We start from the raw sequence: 26,804 nt of genomic DNA on the forward strand, positions 1-26,804 counted from the left end.
TGACAGCTCATTTCACCTACCAAACACATTACACTGAGTGGAGCGGGTGACCGGTCCAAGATGGCGGCCCCAAATCTCTTCAGCGCCAGTAGGCAGTAGCGGTCGATGCGGCGTCTATTATATTATGTCTATGGCTGATTACCGCATGACAATATTACTTCCTGTTTCCCAACAGGCACTGGTACTATGTTATTACGGTTAAAAAAATTAACAAACCACTCTAAACTTCTGAAACAAAGTAGAAGACAGATATTCAAGCGGCATGACACAATGTGTAAAGTCTTTGTTGTGAGTAGCCAATGGTTACGTATCACCAGACTCATGCATTTCCCCCACAGCTCTACAGGATATGTTAGCATATTCCAGCTGATTGTTTTGGTTTCATAGCCCAGGACTTAAGCTCTTATCAGTGTTGTCAGCCAATTTCAGCAACAAAAAAACCCCTCTGATAAACTGACTGTATGCTGCCTGCTAATGGCTAAGATAAAGTCGGTGAATAGCTAGTGAACACAGTGGAGCATCAGTCTCTAAAGAGCCAGATATGTCCCTCAGGAGTTGGTGGAGACCAAAGCAAGAAAGTAAATATTGAAGTTAATTAGACAGTTGGCCAGAGACACAACACAACTCTGAATAAATGCTAATGTTGCTGCGTATCTGTTGGATGTTTGCATGGACAATGTGTCTGACTTGTTAAAGTCATTCTGTGTGTTGTGTTTTTAGCCTGTTCTGCTGCCCCCATGTGGCGGAAAATCAATTAACGCTGTTTTAAATATATAAAAAATGTATAAAAAACTGCCTCGATTCAAAATACAAATACTTGTGCTTTTCTAAACATGTGCCTTCAAGTTTTTTTTCTAACATTTTGTGTTTTCTACTAGTTGGAATCTAAAACCTTGAATAAGCGATGGAGGAGACAGACTCTACACCTCGGCCAGGTGGAGGTGACTCTCTCCCTGAAATACTGTCCCCACCCGCTTGAACCACCTAGCTCTACAGCTCAACAACAACCTGTCTTCTGTGTCCCCATTAAAACTGTGGCACAGTAAGTCTCTATAAAACAAGAAGTGTTGTTGCTGACCCAGCCTGGGCTCATAGTGGTGTCTAAAAGGCTTGAACTTGAAAGTTGCAGTTCAGTCAAGTTTAATTTCCCTTGTGTGCCGTTTTGTTCTGCTATTTTTAAGAAGTGAGGCATTTTGTTTGTCGAGCAAGTGTACTGAAAAAAATGTGCCGAGAGTGAAATCTACAATGGAACAACCCCATCCATTGTATCAAACATCTGATACTTTCAATTCTCTTTCAGACAGGAGGGAGTGCTAGTCCCACATGTGGTGCGCTGCTGCGTGGATGAGGTGGAGAGGAGAGGCATGGGTGAGGTGGGCATCTACAGGATTTCAGGAACCACCAGTGACATCGCAATGCTCAAGACTGCATTCAACAGCAGTAAGAAAGCACACTGCAGCTTTTCTGTTGACATGTTGCACAAGTGTCATTCTGACACACCTTTAGTTTTTTTGTTATCCAAGGCTTTGAGTTGTTTTGTAAACTTGGTACTGAGTCAGCATGCTCAAACCAACAAAACCTTAGTTTCCTCAAAGTTTACATAAGATTCCAGAGCCGTGCTAGCAGCTCTTGCTCACATTATCATGCTCACAATGGCAATGCTAACCTAATATTTAGCAGGTGTTGATGTGGCCCATGTATTTTCCATGTAAACATGCTGACAATTAAATAGCACTAAACACAAAGTACAACTGAGGCCGATGGGAATGTTATTGGTTTTGCAGTTATTCTAAGTTTGAAGGATCAGGAGATAATTTTATGAAATTCATTCTCTGGGAACCATGAATGTATACATCACATTTCATGGCATGTCTTAAAATGCCTGGTAGCTTTGAAATGTCACCTTCTGCTTGGATGGCTCATGTTTGTACTTTGTGCAGTTCTTTTTTTTTTTTCTTCATCGCCACTGTGAATAATTCTGACTCGTAAGCTGCTATGCACTATGCGCTAAGAGCACTATGATGAGGCGGTTTTTTTTCGGGCCTATGCGGAAGGAAGTACGTCCTCATGTGTTTACCCCACTTAGATCTGCGTGAAGCAGTATCCAAGCTGAGAAGTGCTGAAGTGAACGCGGTTGCTGGTGTTCTCAAACTATACTTCAGAGAGCTGCCGGAGCCTCTAATACCCACAAAAATGTTTCAGAGCCTCGCCAGGATGCTGGGTAAGACACGTCACAAAAACATTAAGGGTTTCTTCTTAAGTTGTTCAAGTTTGAGGCCATTATACACTTTTCCCCTTTTCTCAATTGATATGTTAAGAGTTCAGAGGCAAATAGCTGTCTTTCATTGACAGATAATTCAACACAATAAACAGGACACCTACATTTGGAGTGTTTGGATACCACAAACAAAACTCATGCTTCAAGTTAGTCATCTGAAATCTGCCAGATGTTTTAATCCTCTTAAAACATTTCTCTGTAGAAAAGTAAAATTCATATCCAAGACTTTTTTTTTAATTAAGGCCACATTAGTTCATTTCCAGATTGGTTGACTTAAAATGTAAAGTAGAAAATGGGCTCTTAAGGACTCTAGTATTATTTAATGAGATAACTCTAGTAAATACTTACCATCATTCTTGAAATGGCCTCTCAGCTAAGTAAACTGAACTTATACGTGCTCTGAACTTTACGTTTCCTCTCCCCTGTAGACATCCAGGACATAAACTCCCGGCTTGTCTCCATGTTGTCCCTGCTGCACTCCTGTCCCGACCCCAACCGCCACACCTTCTTGTACCTCATGCACCATCTTCAACGGTCTGACAACAATCAGACAATAGCATACAACATAATAACACCTGACACAATTATCTATCAGGAAATGATAGGAGTGACAGTATATGCTGGCAGCCATCCCACAGACCTTGTTTTCAGAGTAGGTTTATGCTGCTTCCAGCTCACTGCACCTCATATTTCTGCTTTTTAATCCTTTTTCTCCAGGGTCTCTGAAAAGCAAGACGTCAACCGGATGTCTCTGCAGAACCTGGCTACAGTGTTTGGCCCGAGCCTTATACGCCCTCCTGTGGTTGGACTGGGGCACGACGGCCCCACCGTGGATATCTCCCAGGAGGTGGTGGTGCAGGTGGGAATGAAGCAGGGAAAAGTACGGCTGAATACTTAGAGAAGATGATTGATGTTTGGTTTGGCAACAGTTCAACACATTTTCAGTTGCATTTGTGAGAATGACATTTCTTTTCATTTTTTTTTGTTTCAAGTATTGAGAAAAACAGTCTCATTTGCTGTTGTTTTGTATTTGATGTATTCAAATATGTGTGTGTGATGTTTTTTGCAGCTGTTTTTAAGCCTTTTCCACACTGGCAGAAATACAATTATTTATAGGGAAACATGGAATCCTTTTTTTGTTGACCAAAAAGTATTAAAAAATTAAATATATAAAATTTAAAAGGAAATACTGGAGTCAATTTATAAAATATCCATTAGTTTTTAATTGTAAACTCCTTCAGGTTGCAACCCCCTCTAAATTTCCATAAAAGAAGATGTTACGCATTACATTAGGACACAGTGTCCTCAAAGGTAGAAACAGCCCTGGACATAATAAACCATTTACCAATAATTACTGTATATTAATTAATTAACTATATCAATAACAACAAATGCAAGACAGAAATGGTAAATGATATTTAAGTAATGGACAATATTTCACTTTACTGTATAATAAGTTTGACTTTTAAATGAGACTTTATTTAGACAGAGAGGTATTAAAAAGTGTCACAAACAGTGTATCTACTTTCCAGAGAAACTCAGCCATAGCTGACTGGTTAAATGCAACTTTAGACACTTCTCTGTGTGTGTTTCAGGTCCAAGTGGTTTTGTGCTACCTGCAGTGCAACAACCTCCCTGAAGCCCAGACCTCTCTGCCACATGACACAGACGCTGAAGATGAGACCACCCACATGTGAGACCACCATCAGTGTCACGCCTTGCGGGAAATTAAAATACTGTATCTAAAGAAAGATATCTGCATCAGAACTTTAATACAATAAAAGTATTTATTGATAAAAAATAAGAACTGCAATTTTGTGAATTTGTCACTTTTTGCAGACCCAGTTGTAACATTTTCAGTTGGAATTAAATCAAACGTGAAATATTTAAACCTAAGCCTATCGTACAGTTATTGAGGTAATTAAAAACTAAATCTGGATAACAGTACACATGATCAACAGTTTGCACAAACCCTAAATAACCTATATAACATATTCACCCTGGACCCCAGAGAAAAGCAGTATACATTTAGTAGCCTATGTATTAATTTTGAAAATAAATTGAATTTAAAAACTGTGCCTTTCATAATCTGTAGCCTTCTACACAGGCTGTACAATAGACAAAAGTCAAAAAGTAGTAAAATTCAAAAGTGAGAGAAACAGGTAATTTTAAGTTGTAGAGGATGAGTGTAAAAAGATTAAATATGTCCTTTGTGGTTTCGTGATCTTTGTATGTGGCAGATTGACTGGGTGGCACAGGGAGTAATGTGAAGTTAAAATGTGGCCAGGGGTGCAAATGCCGTAAAGTAGATCAGAGGTCACCTCCCCAAGCCTGAAAACCAATCGGTTACGGTTCAATTCCAACTAGACGGAGTTCACCAACACACACACACGCACACGCGCACACACGCACACACACACACACACACACACACACAGACGGCCCATGTTGGACCCATCCACACCACAGATGGGGCGTCTCTTTTCAACCACAGCACCTGGGCAGGCCAGGCTAGGGTTACCCCCAACCTTTTACCCCCCTCACTCTTTTGATCGCTAATCCTGGACCCCGACTCCGGCTTTCCTGCACTAATAGACTCTGTGTGGACGCCATAACAACACCCAGAACAAACTGAAGGAAAATAGTTGCTCACCCTGCTGCACTCTGCGTCATAAATCACCTGTCCCCACTAACACGGTGGCTGCCAAAATAAAGTTCCGCTTGATGACTACAAAGCCAAAGTGAGGTTCAGGCTACAGACTACAAAGCCGAGGAAGGCCTGACACGTCCCATACGTTTGTGACCACAGACCGGACCAGACGACTGGTCGACACCTGGGGCTGCTGGGAACATTTTTACAGGAGAAGTCAGTTTCTGTGAAAGCACTTGTTCCATACAGTTTAAGTTATAACTGTCTCATCTACAAAGATTTTATAGCCATGGTATTTATGTTGAAATTCTTTGCTAGAGTCATTTCTATAAACCTATAAGAAAAAAAAGGGAGCAGACGAGCACGAGATTCCAAATTTTCTAGGTTAAGGTCAGGTGAATCTACAAAAAGAATGTAGACACCTTCTCTTGTAATACTGAGAAAAGATCTTGTAATTTTGAAAAAAGACAACTCATAATTATGAAATCCGGATAATTTTTACCACCTGAAAGGCAACATATCTAGTTGTCAATAGGCCTCCGTGATCAACTGTACCACCAAGAGGCAACGTTAAATTCAGCCGGGTTAAAGAAACACTCCACCGTTTGTTGAAATAGGGCTTATCATGGTCTCCCCAAGCTGTAGATAGGTGGGCCAACGTATTTTGGGTTTATTGGCTCACTTTTACTCACAACATGCTAACCGGCAATATAGGATTCCATTCACTCTGCTAAGCTAACTAGCGGCTCAATGCGTGCATTGAGAAAAAACGGCATTGGCCCACCTATCTACAGCTAGGAGAGAACGGGGGCGTGTTTCCTTCTAATGTGACTTATGTTAGTTAATGGACATGTCTTTCCTTGTAGATTTAAAGTTTGTTGATAACGGTTTTATGTTTTTTTTAATGTTTTTTTTGTTACCTTTGGTCGACGTGGTCCGTGGGCAACAGAGATGCCTAGCTTTAGCAAACAGGCATGATTGAGTCAATGTTGACATTAGTATAAAGCCTAGTAAGTAGCCGAGCTACAAGAGTGTTGACGAACTGACCAAAGAGTCGGTCTCTGAACCAGGTGAATCGAGTGCCATTCGTCAATGAACCGACTCACTCCTGTTTTTTTATCTCATTCGTGAGTGCAATAAGTGTATGCTCCGTTTTGTGTGTGTATGTATGTGTGTTTGTATGTGTGTGTGTGTGTGTGTGTGTGTGTGTGTATATATGAGTGTGTGTGTGTAGCTGGTCTTCTTCTGCTGCTGCGATTAGTAATCTAGCTCATTAGCGCCTCCACTGGAGTGGTAGTTGAAACAATCACGAAATGGGCTACCTCAAGCAGTAAGCCTCTTCTCTGTAGGCGTAGTTCCTATAAAGCACTCACCCGCCGTTAGCATTCCATTGATCGCCATTGATTTTGATTTCACTTTGACAACTTTACATCTGAAGCGTTTAAAGACTCTATTTGGTCATTTTTTATTTCTAAAGAAACATGACAATGTATAAAAGGCTCCACTACTTTGTACCTTATTTTCCGTAGCAGATGTTTTTGTAAAAATAGGAAAACGATTGTGTCATAACCGCACGACTTGCTGTTGCATAGGCGACAAATCACTGTATTGTCAGGAAAACATCGCAGACAGTTTTGACTTACATCAGCTGTTAAGGTTTGATTACTAAAATTAACTAGCATGTTGGGTAGCAATAATTAGTCGGTGTCTACGTTATCTCCTAACATATACCTACACTCTCTGGCTATGCTGATTGGGAACGATTGAGATTTCAGAAGCTATCAGAAGACTCACAACTTTCAAACAGGTTGCTCATGTCACATCTACGTTGTCAAGCTCAGTTGGAAGCTGCGCAGTAACGCTCAGCTATCACCAGAAAAGTCCAATCCTTCACTGGTCTCCGTCCAGAACAGTATCTATTGGTTAATTTCTTTAACTGTCTATGGCAGCACCTAGCAGACCCTTTGCTCGTTTGGAAGCCATGATGTCTCTCTCTTATGGGAAGCCAAATTCAATGGGCTGGCAAAGCCAATAAAGGGGAGATAACCTTGGTCTTTATGACCTCATAAGGGGGCAAGATTCCAGGTTCTATTGGCCCATCTGAGCTTTCATTTTCTCAAAGGCAGAGCAGGATACCCAGGGCTCGGTTTACACCCAACCACTGGGGGACCATAGGCAGGCTGGTGAAACACATAATCATGTTTAAAAACCTCGTAAAGTGAAATTTTCATGCCATGGGACCTTTAACAATGTAAATCCAAAAGGTCCACCAATATTAAACCATGAATCATTATTTACAATTTAAAAAACGTCTGCGTCACTTTTGACTTAATTGACTTTTGTTAATTGTCAGAGTGGCATGACCCTCTTACATCTGAATGCCAAATTAGTTTGGATTTAGATAAACATATGGCCCTCCTCAGGTGGAGCTGACTTGTATATGTTTTTTTATCTTAATGGATTTCAGACATTGGTAGATTTCTTGCTATATTGACAATGTATGCTGACATGTTAATGTCCATAGTTTTGACACACTTACTGCATGGATCCATTCAATCTACAGCATGTATTTGTAGATGCAAACACCAACACACAGTATTAAAATGTAGATTTTTTTTTTACATATAAGGTATGGATCCCCTCTTGTATGACTATTATCAGACCTAAAGACAGCATTTTACACGTGTAATTTAACTCTGCAGAGTGGACGTTTTTTCTTTTTTGAAAGAGAAATATGTGAAAAGACATAAATAGGGTGGCAGTGATGTTGCTCTTCAAAACAGCATTTCACTCAATTACTTTTGTCAATTATTTTGATGGGATGTAAAACAGCAAATACTGCTGGTGTGCATTTTTTTAGTAGGCTAGAGTATATATACAGCATGTGTGTGTCATGGTGTTGCTGCCCAGAGCTGTGCCATGCTTGATTAGTCCTAATCTAGCTGGGAGTCAGGTTGCTGTGTCGGCGGCATGTCTGTATGGAAGGCATGCAGGCTGCGGATCAGAGGGATTGACCCTCTGCCTCTCAGGTTAACAGAAGCCCTGTGTGTGTGTGTGTGTGTGTGTGTGTGTGTGTGTGTGTGTGTGTGTGTGCGTGCATGCGTGTATGCGTGTGTGTGTGAGATGGCAAAACCTGCTGAACTTGGACTTGAGCTCCCTGAAACTTGGTGTGTGAGGAAGAGATGTACAAACATTCAGAGTAAAGTGAAATTAGAAGTGTGTGTGTTTCAGAAAAGGGAAATTAGAGGATAAAAACAAGTGTGTGTGTGTTTGAGAGAGGTCTAGTTGAACTTTGGCTCTGCTGCAGTGCAGGAGGAGTCACCTCTCGTAAAATGTACCCTCAGCGAGTTGTAAATATAATACCACAGGGCACACACTCGCAAACACACACTACTGCCTCCCATGCCAGAGAAGAATAAGAAGAAGCTAATCTTATAGGCCACCAAAACAGTGGGCCTTCCCTTGTCCACAGTGCCTCAGAAGAGTGTGGGTTGTTGGTTTGAACATGACGTGCTCCCCCTGCAGCAGAACGAGCCGCAGGCTTAAGTTGTCTGTTAGTGTCTGTGTAAGTGTGTGTGTTTGGGGAGTTTTAGGATCAAACCCACATGTCGACAGAGGCTGCACCGAGGAGACGACCACTGACAGGTGTTTCCTGCAGCAACGCAGCAGGTGCTTCATGTTCACACACGCACACGCACACGCACACGCACACGCACACGCACACACACACACACACACACACACACAAACAAACATAAGGCGTTGTATACATGAACTGACATGCACACACACTTTGTCTGTCCCTCGGTCCTCTCAGGCAAACACAAGTGTTCGGATGTGAGCCATTACCCTGCACTCTACTGTACAAGCTAACTGTTACAGCCGCTGTGTCGTTGCTATTGTCATGAGTTTGGTTGTTTTTTTCTTCCTTTCTACAACTATTGCTAATTCTAACCTAACCCTAACAATATGCAACGTTAACTTCCACTCTTTCACTCTTGAGAAATTGAAAGAATCCAAGCATTTTGTTGCTGATCTTAATATATTTAAATATAAGATGTTTTTTAAGTTTTAAGTTAAGGGGAACTTGTTAGCAAACAGTAACTCTTTAGCTGCTAAATGCTCCACTAGGTTTACCAGCTCATCATTAACCGCGTCTGTCTGTTAGACTAGCGTACACTTGCTTTCTCAGATCTTTTTTTTCCACTGGAAGTGGCAGTGATGAAAGCAGAGTGAACCCCAAAAATGAGCTGGAAAAAATCCCTGTAAAAATTTTCCATTGTTATTTTAGGATTTTCCATCAATTACTTGCAAAGCTGGTTAAAGTTTTTTTTCCAAATCTTTTCAGTGTAGTTATGTGCACCAAGAAGCTGTTGGAAGAAGATCGTGAAGATATTTGGAACTCATGAGTATAAAAAAACCCACAGACACTCAGTGTACTGTATGTTCAGTCCCACTTCATCAGTCAGCGAGTCTATTTTTCTCTTCTTATTTTCAATCGCAGGCTTCAACACGGTTGCACAGCCAATCACTGACACGGACGGCGGTTACCAAAACAACATGGCTGCTCAACAAATAGGAGCTCTTCCATCTGTCTTGATGCCCCCCCCCCCACACACACACACACACACACACCCACACTCACCATCAGTTCCCAAAAGGAAACAGAAGTCATGACGACAGATCAGCCCGATGCTTTTTAGATCCATATCTGGGCTCCTAAGAGTCTATCTGAGGATTCCTGTATGGTTAGAAAATGAGGCTGAAGTTAGTTTGGTCTCTGTGTCAGCTGTTCAATGAAGGAGCAGATTGTAGATAGTGTCAATTTCCCCAAATAATGTAGAGGCTGGCTACCAGATGACTTTTGAGTCAGCCAAATCAAAGATGAGGTAGGTGTGTGTGTTTGTGTGCGTGCGTGCGTGCGTATGTGCGTGTGTGTGTGTGTGTGTGTGTGTGTGTGTGTGTGTGTGTGCGTGTGCGTGTGTTTAAGTCAGTGAACTGGAGCTTAATTACTACTACTACTGAAAACATGTGAAGAGGGCCAAAAATGCAACACTGCATTAGAAAATAATTTGAGTTTTGGAAATAATACAATTGTCCCTAATTAAAATGTTTTTTAGGAATTTGACACGAATATTAGTTCACAAATTACCGGCACAATATCCTGTGTTTCAAATTTAGATTGACAGGATGCACTGTGACTACACTAAAATTTAATAAATTGGTTCTGTATATGTTTTGCCAGTTTTAAGCTATTTAATTGGGTATTTTTGAAATTTAATACATGTAATATAATTGTATTGTATTGTATTGTATTTACTGTATTACTGGAGCTGCTACCCCCGTGACCTGACACAGGATAAGCGGACAAAGATGGATGGATAGTATTAGTGGCAAAACAGTTATCAAAAAATAAAAAACACCAAAATGCCCACTCTCCTTTATCTTTTTTATTTAAAAATGTAAGACTTGGTGGACATTCTGTTTCTTATGTTGTTTTCATTTTAATTTAGTTTACCCTTGTTTGTAGTGTTTCAAGAATAAATATCATTCAAACTATTTTAAAAGGCTGTGTAAGAAAAATATTACATGGCATTTCAGTCACAATTAAAATTTGGAAAGGTTCTTTATACCACCTATTTTTTTTGTGAAATTTTTTTATATATATATATATATATATATATATATATATATATATATATATATATATATATATATATATATTTTTTTTTTTCATCAGACCTTTACCCTCTGAAAAACCCCACATATCAACACATCTCTCATCTTTACATCTTTATATAAGCATTTAAATATGAAATAAACGGTGTATATGCTTTTTTTGTGAGTTGTGAAGTTTCTCCAAGCTGGGGAAGCAAAGTCACGCCTGTTCCTCCTGAAACCTTTAGGAAAAAACTATTAAAAAAAAGAAGTCTGACAAGAGCACTTTTCTTCTCCTTGGTCTCTTTGTGTTTTCTGTTTCTCAACCAGGAGTTTGAGAAGAGCAAACCAGAGCGGGTGAAGTTGGCAAGGGGGTCACCTCTGTGGCTTTTACCTCTGTCTCCGTGTGAGAGTGTGTGTGTGGTGCCACTAAGGTTTGAGTGTCCTCCATTTTCAGAGAGTGTGTGTCCACACTGTGAGGCTCGGTGTGTTTCTCATGTAGCAGGTGAGGGGGAATGTACCCAGACTGGGGCTTTCTGTGATGGGGGTGCTGGTTATTGTAGGGGGATTTCGGGGGGCAACGGCCCCTCTTGTCCTGCCCACGGAAGCCCCTCAGCTTGGGGCTCCAGTGTTCCCGCCACTGGAGGGCCAGAGTGGAGCGATCTGCCACCAGCCGCCTCTCCTCAGGGCCCCAGCCCCGCTCCCCTTCCTCTGCACCAATCAGAAGGAAGGTCCGACCCACTTGGAGGGCAGGGCAGCCGCAGCCAAGGTCCCGGTCGGGGACCCAGAGGGACTGGGAGCCCCTGCGGATGCGCGAGTTGGACCCCGTGCGGAAGACAGTTTGAACTAAGATGGAGAACTGCCACCAGGGACCTGAACGCTCCATCTCTCTCACCTGCACCTTCAACACTGAGAAAGACAGAGATGCAATATATATATATTGTATTTTTGAAATAACATTTTTCATCATTAATGCTACATTGTGTAAGAATTTCTCCCATCGAGCGTGGAAATCCTACATCGCAATGAACTCTCTCTCGCCACGCAGTTCATCGTACACATTGCAGCTATGGTAGCCGCCACGCTTCAAAAAGCGACAATGTACAACAGGCCATCCATAAACAGTGGTTGTTCGAGTGCATGTCAGAGAGTGGCGTGGACGCGCGTTTCACACCACAAGCGGACAAAGACTGCAGCGGTCCGGAGGATAATTAACTAGTTAGGATTTGGTGTGTGCGTCCAAAGAAGCTCCAATGTTTTCTGATGACGCCAGTATCTTGCACTTTTCAATATCGGTTTTCTTTTTCTGGGCGAAAAATTAAAATTTGGATTTTGAATACATGTGGTCCTCCGTATTTTCTTTTTCAAACTTGCCGGGAATGGGAAGCGACGATATCCATTAGCAGCAGTTGTGAGTCGAAACGCGAAAAGAGGAGCAGTATAGCCTGTATGTCCCTTACTGGCTAACGAATTTCAAGATGGCCCATGACTATAAAGAGTCTACCCCAGTTCATGCCAGCGCAATACTTGAAATTGAAGGTAGTGGTCAATATTAATAAAAAAGGACAAGTCTGTGAACGGGCAACATTGATTTTGATAATGAACAACTACAAACGTTACACAATGTAGCTCTAAAAAAAGTGTATTTTAGTGTCTACAGTAGGCTAGATTATATTTAAATTTCGTTTCGGGGGAAAGGGAAGGGAATGAAAAGTTTAAGAACATTATTTTTCTTTTTGACAAGGTAATAAATAAAAAAACATGACACTAACCAAAGTCCTTCAGACAATAGGTCTCCAAGTTCATTCTGACTTTAACCTGAGAAGGCTGGCAGTATGAAACACACTCCTCCGCTATCACAGAGAGAGAGAGAAAGAGACAGAGGGAGGGAGAATGCATCAAATGAGAGGGTATTATTTCATAGCAAGCATATCAGCACATGTCTTTTCCCCTAATTACAATATGGCTGCTTCTATTTGTCATCACAGTATCTTGTGACTAACAGATGACCTCAACTGCAGCAGGTGGGACATTCCTGAAGCCGCCACTAGGAGGGAGTGGTTAGCTACTGCATGAAGAGTTAAAGCAGGAGTGGATGATACATTGATATGTTTGACATGATGTGGCATCAACAGGGTTTGAATGATAGTTTAGAGTGTGAATTATTATTATGGCAAAGGCGTGTTTTCCTTAAAGTGGAATTTGCAGAGTATCCAAACACATTTAATCTATTATTATATTTTATTATAGCATCTTTTCTAATTGTTACGAGGTAATTTATAAAAGGATCAAAAGAGATACATTGCAGAAGCATTGGAGTGGACTAACCCAAAGTTTGACTCAAATGAACAATACAAATCCAGAATAAATTTCAACTGTGTAATTTCAGCCTGTAGATCTTCTCACCTATGCTGTACTGAGGTTGATACATTGGGGTTGGAGCAACCTCTTGAATTCCTGCAAACATAAACACAGCTTCAAACAGGTGACAGAAACTGATACACAGAGAAGCTTCAGCGTACCCACATGAGCTGTCAGGTTGTGGCAGACCGAGTGTGTGTTTTGTGTACAATGCTTGGGGCAATGAGGTGTGTGTGGTCCTTTTATGGCCCAGAAACTGCTCAGTTAAGTGCTCAACACACACACACACACAGATACAAACTTTACTTTTGGTTATTTAATAAGGTCAAACTATCACTTTTTTTTTTTTTTCTAAAACACTTAAATATAGTGTATTAAAGTTGACTGTATGTTTGTGAACTGGCTTATACATTACAATACCCAGACCTCCTGTAAAAGTGTGTGTTGCAGTGCTGCCATATTTTACCAAGTTCACACTCTGTCCATGTCCTGTCCTCTCTGACACAACTGGGCCAGTGACACCCTACACCACCACTTTTAAAAGACAGAAAGGTTCTGTGTGTTTGTATGTACAGTATAGTAAATGCAGTATACCTGAGTGAGCAGGGCTGGTTGTATTGTTTAAATACGTTTTGGATATCTGGCTGCAAGGATTTTTTTATTTTTTATTAAAAAAAACAAATTCTTCAAAAAAAAGTGGTTGACCACAAACTTTACCTTAACAAATATATCAAACCATTAAATATCTCAGCGAAAAAAAGTAAACAAAACAACACAAAGATGACCATCACCTATCTAATACCTAAAATGCACTCTGACTTTGGATGATCTAAAAGAGCTCATACTATGCTCATTTTCAGGTTCATAATTGTATTTAGAGGTTTTTCCAGAATAGGCTTACATGGTTTAATTTTCAAAAAACACCATAGGTCTCTGTTTTAGCTGCCGAGTGAGGCATCTCACTTCTGTTCCATCTTTGTTGGGAGTCACACATGCGCAGAATCTAGGTAAGGCTACTAGCCAGTCAGTAGCAGAGTTTGAAGGCATGTCACACTAACATTATTACATAACGTGTGTTACAAAGTGACACATGTTCATCACAGAAGTAAAGACTGGACTAAAATAGAGCTTTACAGTTTGTGAATTGTTTTCTGTTGGAGATGGTAAGTTAACACAACAAAAGAAAGGGGGAAAGCCAAAAAGCATAACAGGGACACTTTAAGAGAAAATGCAGTTTGCTGTACAAAAATGTAACCCATTGTAACTTGTCTATTGTTTGTTTAACGAAACAAACTTCATTTTGGTTATTTAATAGGTATTGAAAGTATTTGTTTATTTTTTTAACAAATAATGTGTTTTACCATTGTAAGGAAGGAGAGCAGGGACACATACTTAATACTCTAAGCTTCCTGAGCTGTTCAAGGTGTGGATACAAAGGTTCAGTGGGAGCTAACTTTAAGTTTAGCCTGGCTGCTGCATGCCTTTTGGTCTGTCTGATGAGAGGCAGGGGTGTTAGAGTTAGAGGTGGTAGTAGGGGGTTAGAGATGCTATACATAGCCTGAGATGGTCTGGCAGTAAAAACAAACAAGGTTTTCTTTCACTCACTCCTTTCACTGAAAGAGTTACGAGTCTGGGCCCATGTAATGAAGGGCCTTTTGAGCTGCACAACAGGTGTGAACCTTGTCGCTGCTGGCTCCCTATTTCACCTGATTGGAGGTTACAGTACACAGCTCCAGTGCCTGTGTCGTTGTTGGCACTCGTGCAGTTAGCCAGAGTAGTGCAAGTGGATTAGCGCTCGTGGCCGAGGTTTGATGCTGGCCAGGAACAGAGGTATGAGTAGCAACAATCCAATTGATCTGACGCTGATTCCACATCAGTTGGAGATTAGGTTTCTCTGTAGCGGTCAGCTCATGTTAACGCTGCTATGGAAACCCTCTCTAGGGATGATAAAAAGGGGACACGCTGGGAGATTTGGCCAAATTAGTGTGGACAGCAGCGGCCTCTTTTATATTGAGCTACTACTTGATATAGGTTTAGCTAGCTTGATAGGTTTAATCCATCAAGGCCAAGCAAATGAGGTTGAAGGAGAAAATGCACTTTGTCGTGACTGACAACAAACTAATAAATGTCTGTGATTGATTTGAGCAGGGTGGCATGCATCGAATGCATAGAGAATATTTTGTATTTAATAAATTAAGACTCACAATCCATATTGAACAAGTCCTCGGACAACTAATCCAAGATTCCTATTATGATATGTTTTCTGCTCCCTTAAAAGCAATGGCATAGTTATAATATTAGGCAACAGCAACTGAAATGATACAAACATGGTTTGGGAACAATTGCAACCATTTTAAAGAGAAACCAGCATTAGGGGCAGGGACTTCTTGCCCAAAGGGTTTTGTCGGCACTAATCATACTAAGTACCTCTGCCTTTGGTTCTTGGAGACAAATTCCAATATTAGCACACCAATAGGTCGGATAATGGGTTGTTTTAAATGTTAGGACAAATAACTAGTGACAAAGTTGTCATTTTTCTGACTGTGAAAATGCTGTCCTTCTCCCTTTTCACTTGCCTCTGTTCACAAAATTAACAATGTTTTGTGTCTGCCTAATCCTTAATTTTAGTGTAATTTTTAGTTTATTTGCAAGGTTACTTTATTATTTGACGTAGGCCCGTTTGGTTTATAGGTTTATTGTAGTATTTCGCTATGGTTCTGCCTGCTCACCAGCTTAATCAAGGAGAGTGTATGCAGGTGTGCCTGATTAGGTCCTGAGGGGCTGGGCACTCCTAAGGTGTTGAACAATAGGTAATATATTTCCAAAGTGAATGACATTTTTATAGTACTTGGGGTGCCTATTGTTGTATATGTGTAAATAGTAATGTCAGCACAGTAACTGATCTATCTAATTGTAATGTTATTTTCAAAAACAAAGTGTTAATGTAACTTTCTCATGTTAGCTCACCTTATAATCAACTGTGCAGGTGGTAGATTCCAATTAGTGAAGGCTGAGTTAAAAGTGCTTCAGGAGAAGGGGAAAACGGGAAAAGGAATTGGCTACTTGCGGTGAGGTTGCTGGTTTTATTTTGCATTAGTTTCTATTTTTCTTGGGGTTCAGTTTCTGCCCTTTGCCTGTTTTGTTAGGTGGCTTCCTAAAACTCCCGTTTTAAAACGTTTTGGGTGCCCCACAACTTAATTGGCCTTGGAGTTGGGAGTTATACACTGACCTCCATTTAATGATACATTACTGACTCTGATTCAAAATAAACATTAATGCCGGACTCACGTATGCAGGGCCGCAGAGGGGACTTGCCCTGTTTGTAACCCGGAGCACAGCGGTTACACCTGAGGCCGGTAACCCCTTCTCGACACAGGCACTGACCTGATGTCTGGTTACACCAGTGACCCACTGCTCCCAAAGGATGGCACTGGCAGGCTGAAAAAAAGAAAGAGAAGATTAAAACTGACATGGATTTGTTTTGTAGCCTGGAGGTTAAAGCAGCAATGTATTTTTAGCAACTTGGAGGCATCAAAACAAACTGAAGATCCAACAGAAATATAACCTTTGAGCTAATGTGGACGTGTCAGACATGCCAAACAGGTGTACTTTCACATCAGCAAATGTTAGCATTTATTTGAAGTTGTGTCTCTGTCCATCACCTGTGTATCCAATATCCACCCTCCTTGGATCTCTGTTTTGCTGTCCTCCTCTTGCTTTTTATTGAAATATCTGTCTCTTTAGTCCGATTGCCTTCATTTATAAACGTAGAAATCAGTGCAGAAATCCTTTCAGGCTTCACGTGGGATTTATGAATTGTTCGTATCACACCAATCAGAGTGTAAGAACGGTCATACATTAATAACTTCCCTTTCCCGAGCCACATCAACCAGCTCTAACTGGGGAATCCCGAGGACAACTACCCTTCTTAAAAGGGTAACAACCCTTTGAAAAAGAGTAGCTAATCATTCGTAACTACCCTTTTTTGTGTACCTTATTGTAAAGTGTGTCCATAGGGCTCAAGGGAGTTGGTTGATCATTTTCTGTGCATTATTACGATACTGCGATCGGCCCCCTTCACATAACAGTCATAGTAGTCTTGTGGTTGGTTCAGATACCCAGTGAAGGTTTTTAGTAGCCAAGACTGGTTGCACTGGGGAGCTTCCTCATGTAAATACGTTTCATTTGCATGAATATGAAACAAGAATAGAAACAAGTAAGTGGATTTGGTTGAGTTGCCCTGGCTTTGTAAATAGACTGCATCAGGTTGTAACAACAAGAAAGCATGTTCAGTTATGATATGATATAAACGCTATATTAAGCACAAACTTGTGTCAAAGTCTGTGACTACTACACAATTTTGTTGGGTAAACAAAGACAAATTCCTCCATAGAGCTATCAACATGATGCTGGGGGTGGTTTGGTTACAGTATATTTGCCAAGTGTTAAACAATATGGTCCTGGAGTTTTTGCCAGAATTATCGCTAGGTGCTTTTAGCCCACAAAGATGGAGACCAATCCTGTATCTCAATTAAATTATTTTCTGATTCATATCCCTTTATGTTGGTTGATGTGATGCTGTATAATGATTACTGCCACAGTTTATATTGCAAAGCTTTCTATTTCCCACTACCCGACCCGGTGAGAGAAGACAGAGAGAGAGGAAGCCACCCTTCAGCCGCTCTGTTCAACCTCTAGTAATATTTACACAAATCCTTACAATGAGTCCAAACAATCTGACTGCACAAAATGAGTAATTGAGCTCTAAAGGGTAATTCAGTGAAATATAGCATCAATAAATCAAAGCTGAGATGTAAGGCTGTGTGGTGAAGGATATGAATTTGCAGTTTCTTGTTTCATGCATCATAAGTGATAAAATATGGGGATATTTAATCATAGCTCTTATATTTTTATCCCTGCACGTGTGTCAAGCTCAAAAAGAGACCATTAACCTTGTATATATTAGGCCCGTGGTCAAGCTTTCACACAAGCATGCCAGAGTGTCACAGTCACTTAGGACATATGACTAGTCAAAGGTTATGGGTCACGGCAGATGCCTGTCAGTGGTAACGATGGGGATACAGGTGGCAGCTCAGTGGGCTTTTTAAATGTTTTTGTGTGTGTATTGCTAACATGAATAGCTGTTGCTCTCACAATGTAACCACCCCATAAACACTTCTGTACGCCCGGACAGAGACTGAGTAGCCATGTAAACACACACAGACACACATGCACTCAGACAGTCAGACATAAACACCGTCTCTCACACTATGACTTGCTTTTCATTGTCCAGGAATGCAGTTAGTTATGTGAGTTATTCACTCATGCATATGCACAAATACACAATCCTGCTTCCCCATAACCCTGTACACACACACACACACACACACACACACATGGACTAACGTTGGCAGGCCTTGCGGTGGTTCTGCGGCTTGCTGCGGTCCCGGGTGTATCCGTTCTGGCAGTACTGGCAGTGACGTCCGGCCGTGTTGTGGCGACACTTCTGACACACACCTCCGCTCCGTCGGCCCGACTGCTGAAACACCTCCATGCTGAAGCGGCACTTGTTTGAGTGGCCGTTGCACTCACATGCTAGACAAGGCAGGGAAAAGGAAATACCAACTAAGGAAATCACAAGATATCACATCCACTGTTTTGGATAACGTTCTTTATGAAGGGTAACTTTCAGGTTCAGGGGTTGGGAACAACAAAAGAAATGCTTATTTGGTGGCATCATTGTTTAGTAATGAAGATGCACCTACACTGTGACACCATTGGAGCTGATGTCTTTGAAAGACATGGGTGTTTGCCACTCAGGAAGGGTCTAACAAAATCTGGGATCTGTTTTTGATACTATTTGAACACATTCCCCATATAATTTAATTCAGCCATGGGATGCAGAACTCACCAACACAGGGGTTTGGGTGTGTGGGTGTAGCTCGATGCCACGGTCTGTCGCAGTAGAAATCCTCGCACACATCACAGTCTGGCCCAGCCGTGTGATGCTCACATATGCACACTGCCTGACCTGTGTCATCACGGCGACACTTGGAAGCGTGTCCGTTACATTTACACCTGCCGCCAACCTGCAGATCTGAGAGGGCAAGAGGAGCAGAGTGTGGGGCCACCTGCAAATTCCTTGAACTTTGTTTTGTATTGGGATTATTGTTTCTCCTCTTCCTCAGTTCCCACCCTTTGTTGTTCCTGCTCCGCCCCTCAACTGTCCAATTACAACCTCCATTTGGGCAAGAGGGCCAATCATTGTTTTCCTTCTTGCGGCCCGGCCCCTTGGCTTTACTGCCTTTTTTTGGGGAAGCAAGTGTGCCCGTGCCATAACTTTCACCCCTTTCTTTGCTAGTCATATTGTGTCCATCTTCGTCTTGACCTGACCCTTTATAATTACCCTTCCTTCTATGTTTGTCCACTTTCTCCCCTTTGTTCTTCCGCCTTATCTCTGAGTTTTTTGTCTCACTCTCAAAAAAAGCCAGTGTATTATCTGTGATTAACTTGTCCACCTGATCTCTGGTGTTTCCCTTGGAGCCTGATCTCCACCTCAGAAGCCCAGTCCCTCTGTCATCTACTGGACCATCCCACCATCGTGCTTTCTCTTTCTTGTCCAAGGTGCCTACCTTGGCATCTATGGACACCTGGTGAAAGACCACACGGATGTCCGTGGCTGTCACCCAGTCCTGGAGGGTGTGGCTATGGTCAAAATCAGGAGAGGATGGTCGTCCATCCAGTGTGGAGAAGGCCAACACCATGCCGCCCCTCTGCTTTTGTAGGGGGCGAGGGTCTGAGCACAGGGGCTCTGTTTCTTGGTGTCTTGCCTGGGCCACTGTCTGGGAAGGCAGCCCAAAGTTTCCTTGGCAGTCGCTGGAGTAATGCTGCATCGACCTCCAGGTGCGTCCAAAGTCCATCGACTTGAGTATGGAGATGGAGATTGGGTCCGATGGTTCCCCCTGTTGGCAAAACTGCAAACTTATGTAGGTGATCTCAAAGCGGCGGCCCAGAGGTAGTGTGAGGACCCATTCTCCGGCATCAAGACCTTTGTGAGCCATCCAGCATGTGAGGTTGTGAGGGTTGTGCAGGTCCGTCAAGGTGGTGATGTTGTCAAAATCAGGCCCTTGTAGCGAGTGGCTAGCATTGGCTGGGACGCCATAGGCCGCGTTAATAAAGTCCGACAGGCAGTGTCGCGGGCGGCCGTCCAGGTAGTAGCAGGGGTCATGAGGTGATGTCCAGCTCAATGGGGTGTGGGAAAGGGAAGAGGAGATGAGGGATGGAGGAAAGAAAAAGAGGACTAGAAGGGAAATGGGGAAAAGAAAGGTGGACGGGGGAAGGGAAAAGTACAGGAACATCATGTCATCGAGCCTGTGGAAGAAAAAAAGGTTTATTTTTAAGAGAAGACCATTGGAGCTAGATCATAAAATAAAAAAGCACACAAACGAATTGATTTATATGACTTCCATTTAAAGTCAAAGAAGGAAATATAAGATAGACCACCTGTGCCTTTATTGAAAACACAACACCAGCTCCCTGCATCACTTAAACGGCACCTTATTGGCTTTCAGTAGATGCCAGTAAAGATATCATCCCGTAAAAATGTAATCCCTGATCTTCACAGTAGTGTCGGCCACTGGTTTGAACCCATGGCCTTGACAGCCTTTACGAACAAATTTTTCTTAAAACTCCCCTCAACCCCGAGAGAAGTGGATGAGTGCGGGTGAAGAAGGCGCACACCCAGTGGGTCTGTCTGAAATGACAAAAAACATGCCCAACAGCTGAGGCTAAACCCGGAGCTGGACCACATCCATCACGTTTATGGCTCTCCTTTTCAAATCACTTTACCGTCGGTCAGTGCTGCAGGCGAGCCAGAGGCCTGACATGAGTGGTGTGAAGTGTTATCGAGCAGAAAAGAGAGGATGAGAAAAAAGACAGAATGAAATGAAATGAGAGGAGGGAAGGAGAGGAGTTAGGGGATTAGTCTTGAGAATGGTAGGAAATGATTTATGTGTGTTCGGCTTGAGCCCCTGCATGGAAACTTCTGCGGTAAAGACAAATACAGACTTGTGTACATCTACTGCATGAACAAATCCCTTCCCGTCTCTTACAACTGCTGATGAGTGTAATTTATTCCTCTGTCAAGATTTAAAACCCGAGAGCATTAATTTTGACATTTGGACGAAACGAACAATGCATGAGCTTTGTCGGGAAGCAGTGATTTATTGTTTTTACCACTCACATGAAACCCAGAAGCACATTCCCGATACTATTTTTTATTTGTTTCTTGCTAAGAAGGTTCAACACCTGCCACCTCTTACTTGTAGGTCATTCTTGTTTCTTAAAAGGACTGTCATTTTCTTATCAATAACCACAATAGTTTCAAATGTTCAAATAACCTTTTTTCTACCCTTCCGTGTCCCTGTCCATCTGTCACCTGCCCCCATCATTCTTTTCTGAGAATATTCTTAACTGCTGCGAGATTAATGATGTCCTAACAAGCGTTTGACACTGACAGCAAAGTCAGCAGGGCTGCATAAACCAAACCGGTAGGAGAAGACGTGGCTGAGAGCCTCTCCGGCCTCGTCATCCCGCTCAATTAGCCAACGACCGAAATATGAGGCTGCCCTCAGGGACCACACAGCTCTGAGAGGCCTGCTAGGAGGCCTTGGCCCTCCCTCAGCTGCCTCGGACAAACTGCTCTGCTCCTGACCTTCCAAAAGCAGAGACCTGCTAGAAAGTGGATCGCCCAAACCTGGTTGAGGACAAAATCCAAGATCAGGCGCAACAGGGGCAAATCTGTTTTGTGGTGTTGCTACAGGAAACGCTACAAGCAAGTAGTTCAGTCATAAGCGGTCTAACTGTGACCCTGGTGCCACATTCCTGGGGTCCAGAATTCCTTGGCTGGTCATTCCTGACGTGTCGCTACATGCCCCACGGGAACCTAAATGCCTTGATAAAAAGCAGGACTTGAGGATAAGTTGATCGGATGATTAATTAGGACTCTGGTTTCATTTAGTGTCAGTGCTCTGGCTGTATAAGAAAGGAAGACGATGCCAGAGGGATTATGAGCAGAGTAAAGGTTATTAAAGGATTCAGGCAAGTGGTGGAAGAATTCACTCCAAATGAGGAATGACAAGTGAGCGTAGCCGGAATGGGATGAGTGAAACACACAAGGCTAGTAGAGGAAGGGGGTGGTTGTTTAACATTCCCATGACATACACTTGCTCTTCTCTTTGTCACATTACATGACTAATTAAACATTGGCCCATTACAACCACTTTGATAAATGGACGCTCATCCGAGAGAGGCCCCTGAGGTTTTTAATGCGCCCCTCTTGGCCAAATACAGACTCTCTCCTCCGAAACCAGATCTGGCATCACCACCATAACCCACCGCCTATGGTTTCAACGGTTGTTCTCTGCTGCTTTTCATGAATTAACACAGGCGAGGTGTTGGAAGAACATGTTGTTAAGTGCCATATGATAAGGAGAAAGTGATGTCATAACTATTTACCACCAATTCTTTTGTCAATGCACTAAAAATGGCACGTGTTTGAAAGAGGCCATCACCCCCTTTTACTTTTCTGCAGTAAACATCAAGTTGAAGTATAACTTACAATAATAACCCTTAAAGAAAACAAATATGGTTCCATTTTGAAAACATTAAAGTTTTGAAGTAACTTGCCAGCAACCTCTGTCTTTCAAAAAGCTTATACAGCCAAATAGTGGTAAGATGAGATCAACATCTCCGGCAGGTGATCTTTAGAAGCAGCTATGCTTGGCTGGCAGTGGGCTGGAAAAATACTTGCTGACAACCTGGGGGCATGTTTACAGCATAGTCGAACAGTGGAGAGTGAGGAAAGTGACGCTTATGTTCGTGCTCTTCAGTCCCTATTTCCTAATGCCATTTTACTTCTATTCTTTGTAATGCTGAAATTAGTCTGATGAATGTCAAGAAGAGAAACATGTATGGATTAGAAGTTGAAATAACAAGGAGTTGTGCATTTGCATTGCTTCTTTTTTATTTTTTAATTGCCCCCTCATTGGAAGTTTGCATGTTTTATTGACTTATACCTTTGGATCAAATTTGCATTACATAAATGCATTACATAAATTGCATGTATTTATGTAATGCATATCTTCTGTTGTCATCTTAATGGCTGTTCTAAGATGAAAGGGCAAGGAACATAAGAAAGTGAGACTAGAATAGGACCTCAAGGAGTAGAAACACGGGAATTTTTCAGTTCCAACCAATAAATGTATGCTTTTAGAGCTTGATTCACTTCATTCATTGTGGTTTAGCAGGAAATTTGGACTGTAAATTATGAAAATGAAGCGTAGGAAGCTCTGGTGTGTGTGGTAGTCTCTCTTGCTACCTGTTAACTCTCTTTGGAGCTGTGGGCCTGTCTAGTCTGGAGCTGTTGTGGTGAGCAGATGAGCTGGATTTGGCCTGTCTCACACGTTTTAACATTCCTCGTCATGGGCAAGCAGCACTGGCCAGAAAAACGGAGGGAAAAATTTTCAATCTAAAATCTATTTGCTTCTTAGTGATAAGTTTCAAAAGCCTAAACATGGGTTCATACAGTTGTATTATAGTATCAGTCACTGGGGAGACTTCCCAGGGATCGACATTCTCTGCTTTAAGATACAGAGCCTATCAGTAAATATGATCAATTATATAGGCTCTCTCTCCTATAGCTGACATGTTTGAAGCTGAACCAAGGCACCTGTTGGTGCATGTTACCAAACTGACACCTTTGTTAATTTGCAATTGTCCTCAGCCGGTCAGAAATACAACACTGGGCTTTCGGGTGAGAAGAGAAAGGCTACGTATGTGGTCTGTATTCTCAAACTGCATTCCTGCCTGCACAGTTGAATCCCATCTGTGTGTTATTCCACGCGGAGCAGATTCCACGAGTTCTGTTTTAGGTGTAATAATCTAATTTAAGTGGGGCAGCCAGGGAGGTGAAAGAAACAGACAGTTCAAAATGGATTATCACGGCTTGTATCTTTAGCAAAAGGCCTCTGTCCTTCACGTTTGCACCTCCAACAAACAGCCAATCTGGTGCATGTTCGGGGGGCCCTAGAGGACAACTGCACCTTCATACACACACACACACACACACACACACACACACACACACAGACTACAAGGGCGTCTCTGCCTCTGCATTGACCCACAAGGCCTTCTGTCTTCATTTTTGAATAAAAGAACACATGTTACCCACTTGATATTTAAAAGTTTCCTGTCACCCCCCCCCCCCCCCCCCCCCCCCCCCCCCCCCTTCATTTTACAGCCTCATACAAGTTGGCAAGCCAGTCTCCAGCAGTTCCAACTTCACATGTTGATATTGAAAAACAGATGGAAATGAAATCATTGTGATTTCATGTTGCAGTCCCGCCAAACACAACCTTGGGCATGATGGAAATAAAAGTACAGTAAGGCCTCCGGCTGTAATTGTGTCAAAATATCATACAAGGGGTTAATAAAGAGGAAAATGAACTCAAAATACTCCAGGGCTGCACTCTATATGAGCACAATAACAAATAAAATCAGCCATGATTTGAATGATTATAAAAAAGGAAAACGTGTTTAAAAAAAAAAAAAATTAATAATGGTTGTATTTAAGATTTAAAATAAATCTTAAATAACCACCGCCCACACCTATGGGCCCGACTGTAAAACTGCATGAGAAATATTGGCACATGCCCTATGCTATAAGAAGCAATGATATGTCTATTAAAGCAAACACAATATATTTGTTCTTAGATACATGTTCTACACATGAATTTTAATGAAAGTAATCAACTACAGATGGACCTTAAAAAAGAAAAACAGCCCGCAGTCTCAAGCAGTTTGCGGGAGTTGCATTTATTAGTCAGGGAAATAATGATTCACTTGTCCACGGTTCATTTAACATAAATGTTCATCATATTTAGGCTGATTACTTTGGCAAGAGCTAACAGTGAAGCACGGAGCCTAATTGCCTCCATTCGGCACAGCTAATTGCACTTGTTAAGCATAAATTGGCTGCAGTCGATTAGCTTTATCTCCCAGAGAGGAAAAATAATATTTACAGCGTTAGGCTATCACACTTCGATCTAACGACTTCATTCAGATGTTTTATAAAAGGTCTTAATAATTAGTCTAGTATGTGTTTTGCATTAAGGACTTATTTCAAATTTAAATCCAGTCCAAGTAATACAAAATCGTGATCTTGCAGTGTTATGTTCATATGTCATATTTTTAAGTTTTATGTTTTATTTAATCCGTAACACAATGACAAAGATCTCTGCTCAAATTGCTTAAAATTATTTCATAATAGGATCGTCCCAGCTACAACTTATAGCAACAATGTGTGTAAAAAGATTGAATTAAAATTGAGGAGTTTTAAGGAACTGCAGTCTTAGTTTTAAAATTTGGATGTATGCTTACATTAATTGTATGGAAATAATTTATTAAGCATGAATAAAACTACAGCAAATAAATCCATTTGGCCTGCAGACTAATGTGTGTATGTGCTAAAACCAGTCAAATAAAGTAGAATGCATGTACACATCTTAATAGTTATGTTTCAAAAAATATGAATGCCTATAGTAAAAAAAAGGCTGATGCACACATATTGGCAATATTTCAATGGGGAAGTTTAGCAGCGATGTCAGAAATAAATAACGGGGTACTTAGTCCGTTTGGTAATTTTATTATTTATTTAGACGAGAAAATACAACGCAGTAATTCATTGTCCTCTTCAAAAGTACATTTTGCATATACTTGTATGAATGTGAATGTTTGCCTTTTCTTTGCCCCCAGTGACAAAAAATACGAGGTCACATGCCGTTCGTCTCATCTCTTTACGCGCGACTTCAACGTCAGATAAAACTCCACCAACCCGTCAAGCATCCAAAGTCCGGAGACAATACTCTTTTTGAAAGCGGAAGAAATACATCAGCTTACCATGTGCGTCCCAGTGTTCTCCTTCTCCTCACTTCTCTGGTTCATTAAGAGAAGCGCAGCAGCAAGTGTCCGGACATCCAGCTCCGGCGCGGTGGTCTGCAGAGGAGCAGAGCAAGAGGCAACCGCACCGAGAGGGGGAAATACACCGGGCCCTGGATGAGGGGGAGGGAGTGGGAGAGATACATTAATCAGCTGGGAGTTGCGTCTCTCTATATAGTAGGCTAACTGAAGTGAGCCAATGGTCCCACCTCCAGGAGTCCCATCCTGCTTCACGCGGACAGCTCATCTCTGCCAAACTCCCATGCAAAATATAGCCTATCAAATTAAAACAGGGTGGTTATTGTCTTTTAAACTGAGTCTAATAGGCTGAAACACTTACATGTAACTTAATCTTTAAGGTTTAAATGTATTGGAGAACGTTTTCTTTGGAAGGTCTGTCTTCGAACTGTAAGCTAAGCATCATCACTCGCCCTAATTTTTTGACAATCTTATTTTTCCAATTGAATAATGTACGATTTAGATGATACTGTGCAACTCGGTTGACTTTATACAAAGTGCCAAAGTATTTACAAAGTACAAAGTATTTGGTATTTAAGTACCACTATAAAATACACATTTGTATCTTACTTGAGTGTTAACCATTTTATGCTACTTTATATTTTACTATATACGTTATTTCACAAGAGGAAAATGTTGCACTTTTTACTAATAACTAACTTTTATGGTTTAACATACAAAACATATCATCAACTTGTAAAGAATTGTAATAATTATAGCAATGAATAAATAAAGCATTACGTGGGCCATTTTTCTGCATTGACAAATTTTATTTTTGGTGTTGTTTTTGTTGCTAATACTTCTGTACCTGTGTGTAATATTTTCAATGCAGCACTTGAAATA

General features: G+C 41.5%; 2 protein-coding genes across 6 annotated transcripts in view; one reads left to right on the plus strand and one right to left on the minus strand.

Annotated features, from left to right (window-relative positions):
- Window positions 1–4,169, plus strand: part of si:dkey-33c9.6 (active breakpoint cluster region-related protein) — an 18,585-nt gene extending 14,416 nt beyond the window's left edge. For all 4 annotated transcript variants that reach the window (XM_034856593.1, XM_034856596.1, XM_034856594.1 and 1 more), the window contains 6 exons: window positions 879–1,042; window positions 1,301–1,440; window positions 2,087–2,221; window positions 2,707–2,812; window positions 2,996–3,137; window positions 3,874–4,169. In XM_034856593.1, coding sequence (XP_034712484.1) covers window positions 879–1,042; window positions 1,301–1,440; window positions 2,087–2,221; window positions 2,707–2,812; window positions 2,996–3,137; window positions 3,874–3,975 — 789 coding nt within the window. In that variant the 3' untranslated portion in view covers window positions 3,976–4,169. The remainder of the gene's footprint in view (window positions 1–878; window positions 1,043–1,300; window positions 1,441–2,086; window positions 2,222–2,706; window positions 2,813–2,995; window positions 3,138–3,873) is intronic.
- Window positions 4,170–10,902: 6,733 nt separating this feature from the next.
- On the minus strand, window positions 10,903–26,111 carry ntn5 (netrin 5). Of its 2 annotated transcripts, none has more exons than XM_034856939.1 (7): window positions 25,905–26,111; window positions 18,859–20,318; window positions 18,354–18,542; window positions 16,332–16,385; window positions 12,993–13,043; window positions 12,359–12,439; window positions 10,903–11,495 (listed from the first exon to the last, which is right to left on the minus strand). In XM_034856939.1, the coding sequence occupies exons 2-7, from the start codon at window positions 20,306–20,308 to the stop codon at window positions 10,909–10,911; spliced, it is 2,412 nt and encodes an 803-aa protein (XP_034712830.1). In that variant the 5' UTR covers window positions 20,309–20,318; window positions 25,905–26,111; the 3' UTR covers window positions 10,903–10,908. The 2 variants fall into 2 exon arrangements, with proteins under 2 accessions (XP_034712830.1, XP_034712829.1); XM_034856938.1 differs by having other exon boundaries at window positions 16,236–16,385.
- Window positions 26,112–26,804: the final 693 nt, after the last annotated feature.

Source organism: Etheostoma cragini, chromosome 19 (assembly GCF_013103735.1).
Source record: "Etheostoma cragini isolate CJK2018 chromosome 19, CSU_Ecrag_1.0, whole genome shotgun sequence".
Taxonomy (NCBI): domain Eukaryota; kingdom Metazoa; phylum Chordata; class Actinopteri; order Perciformes; family Percidae; genus Etheostoma; species Etheostoma cragini.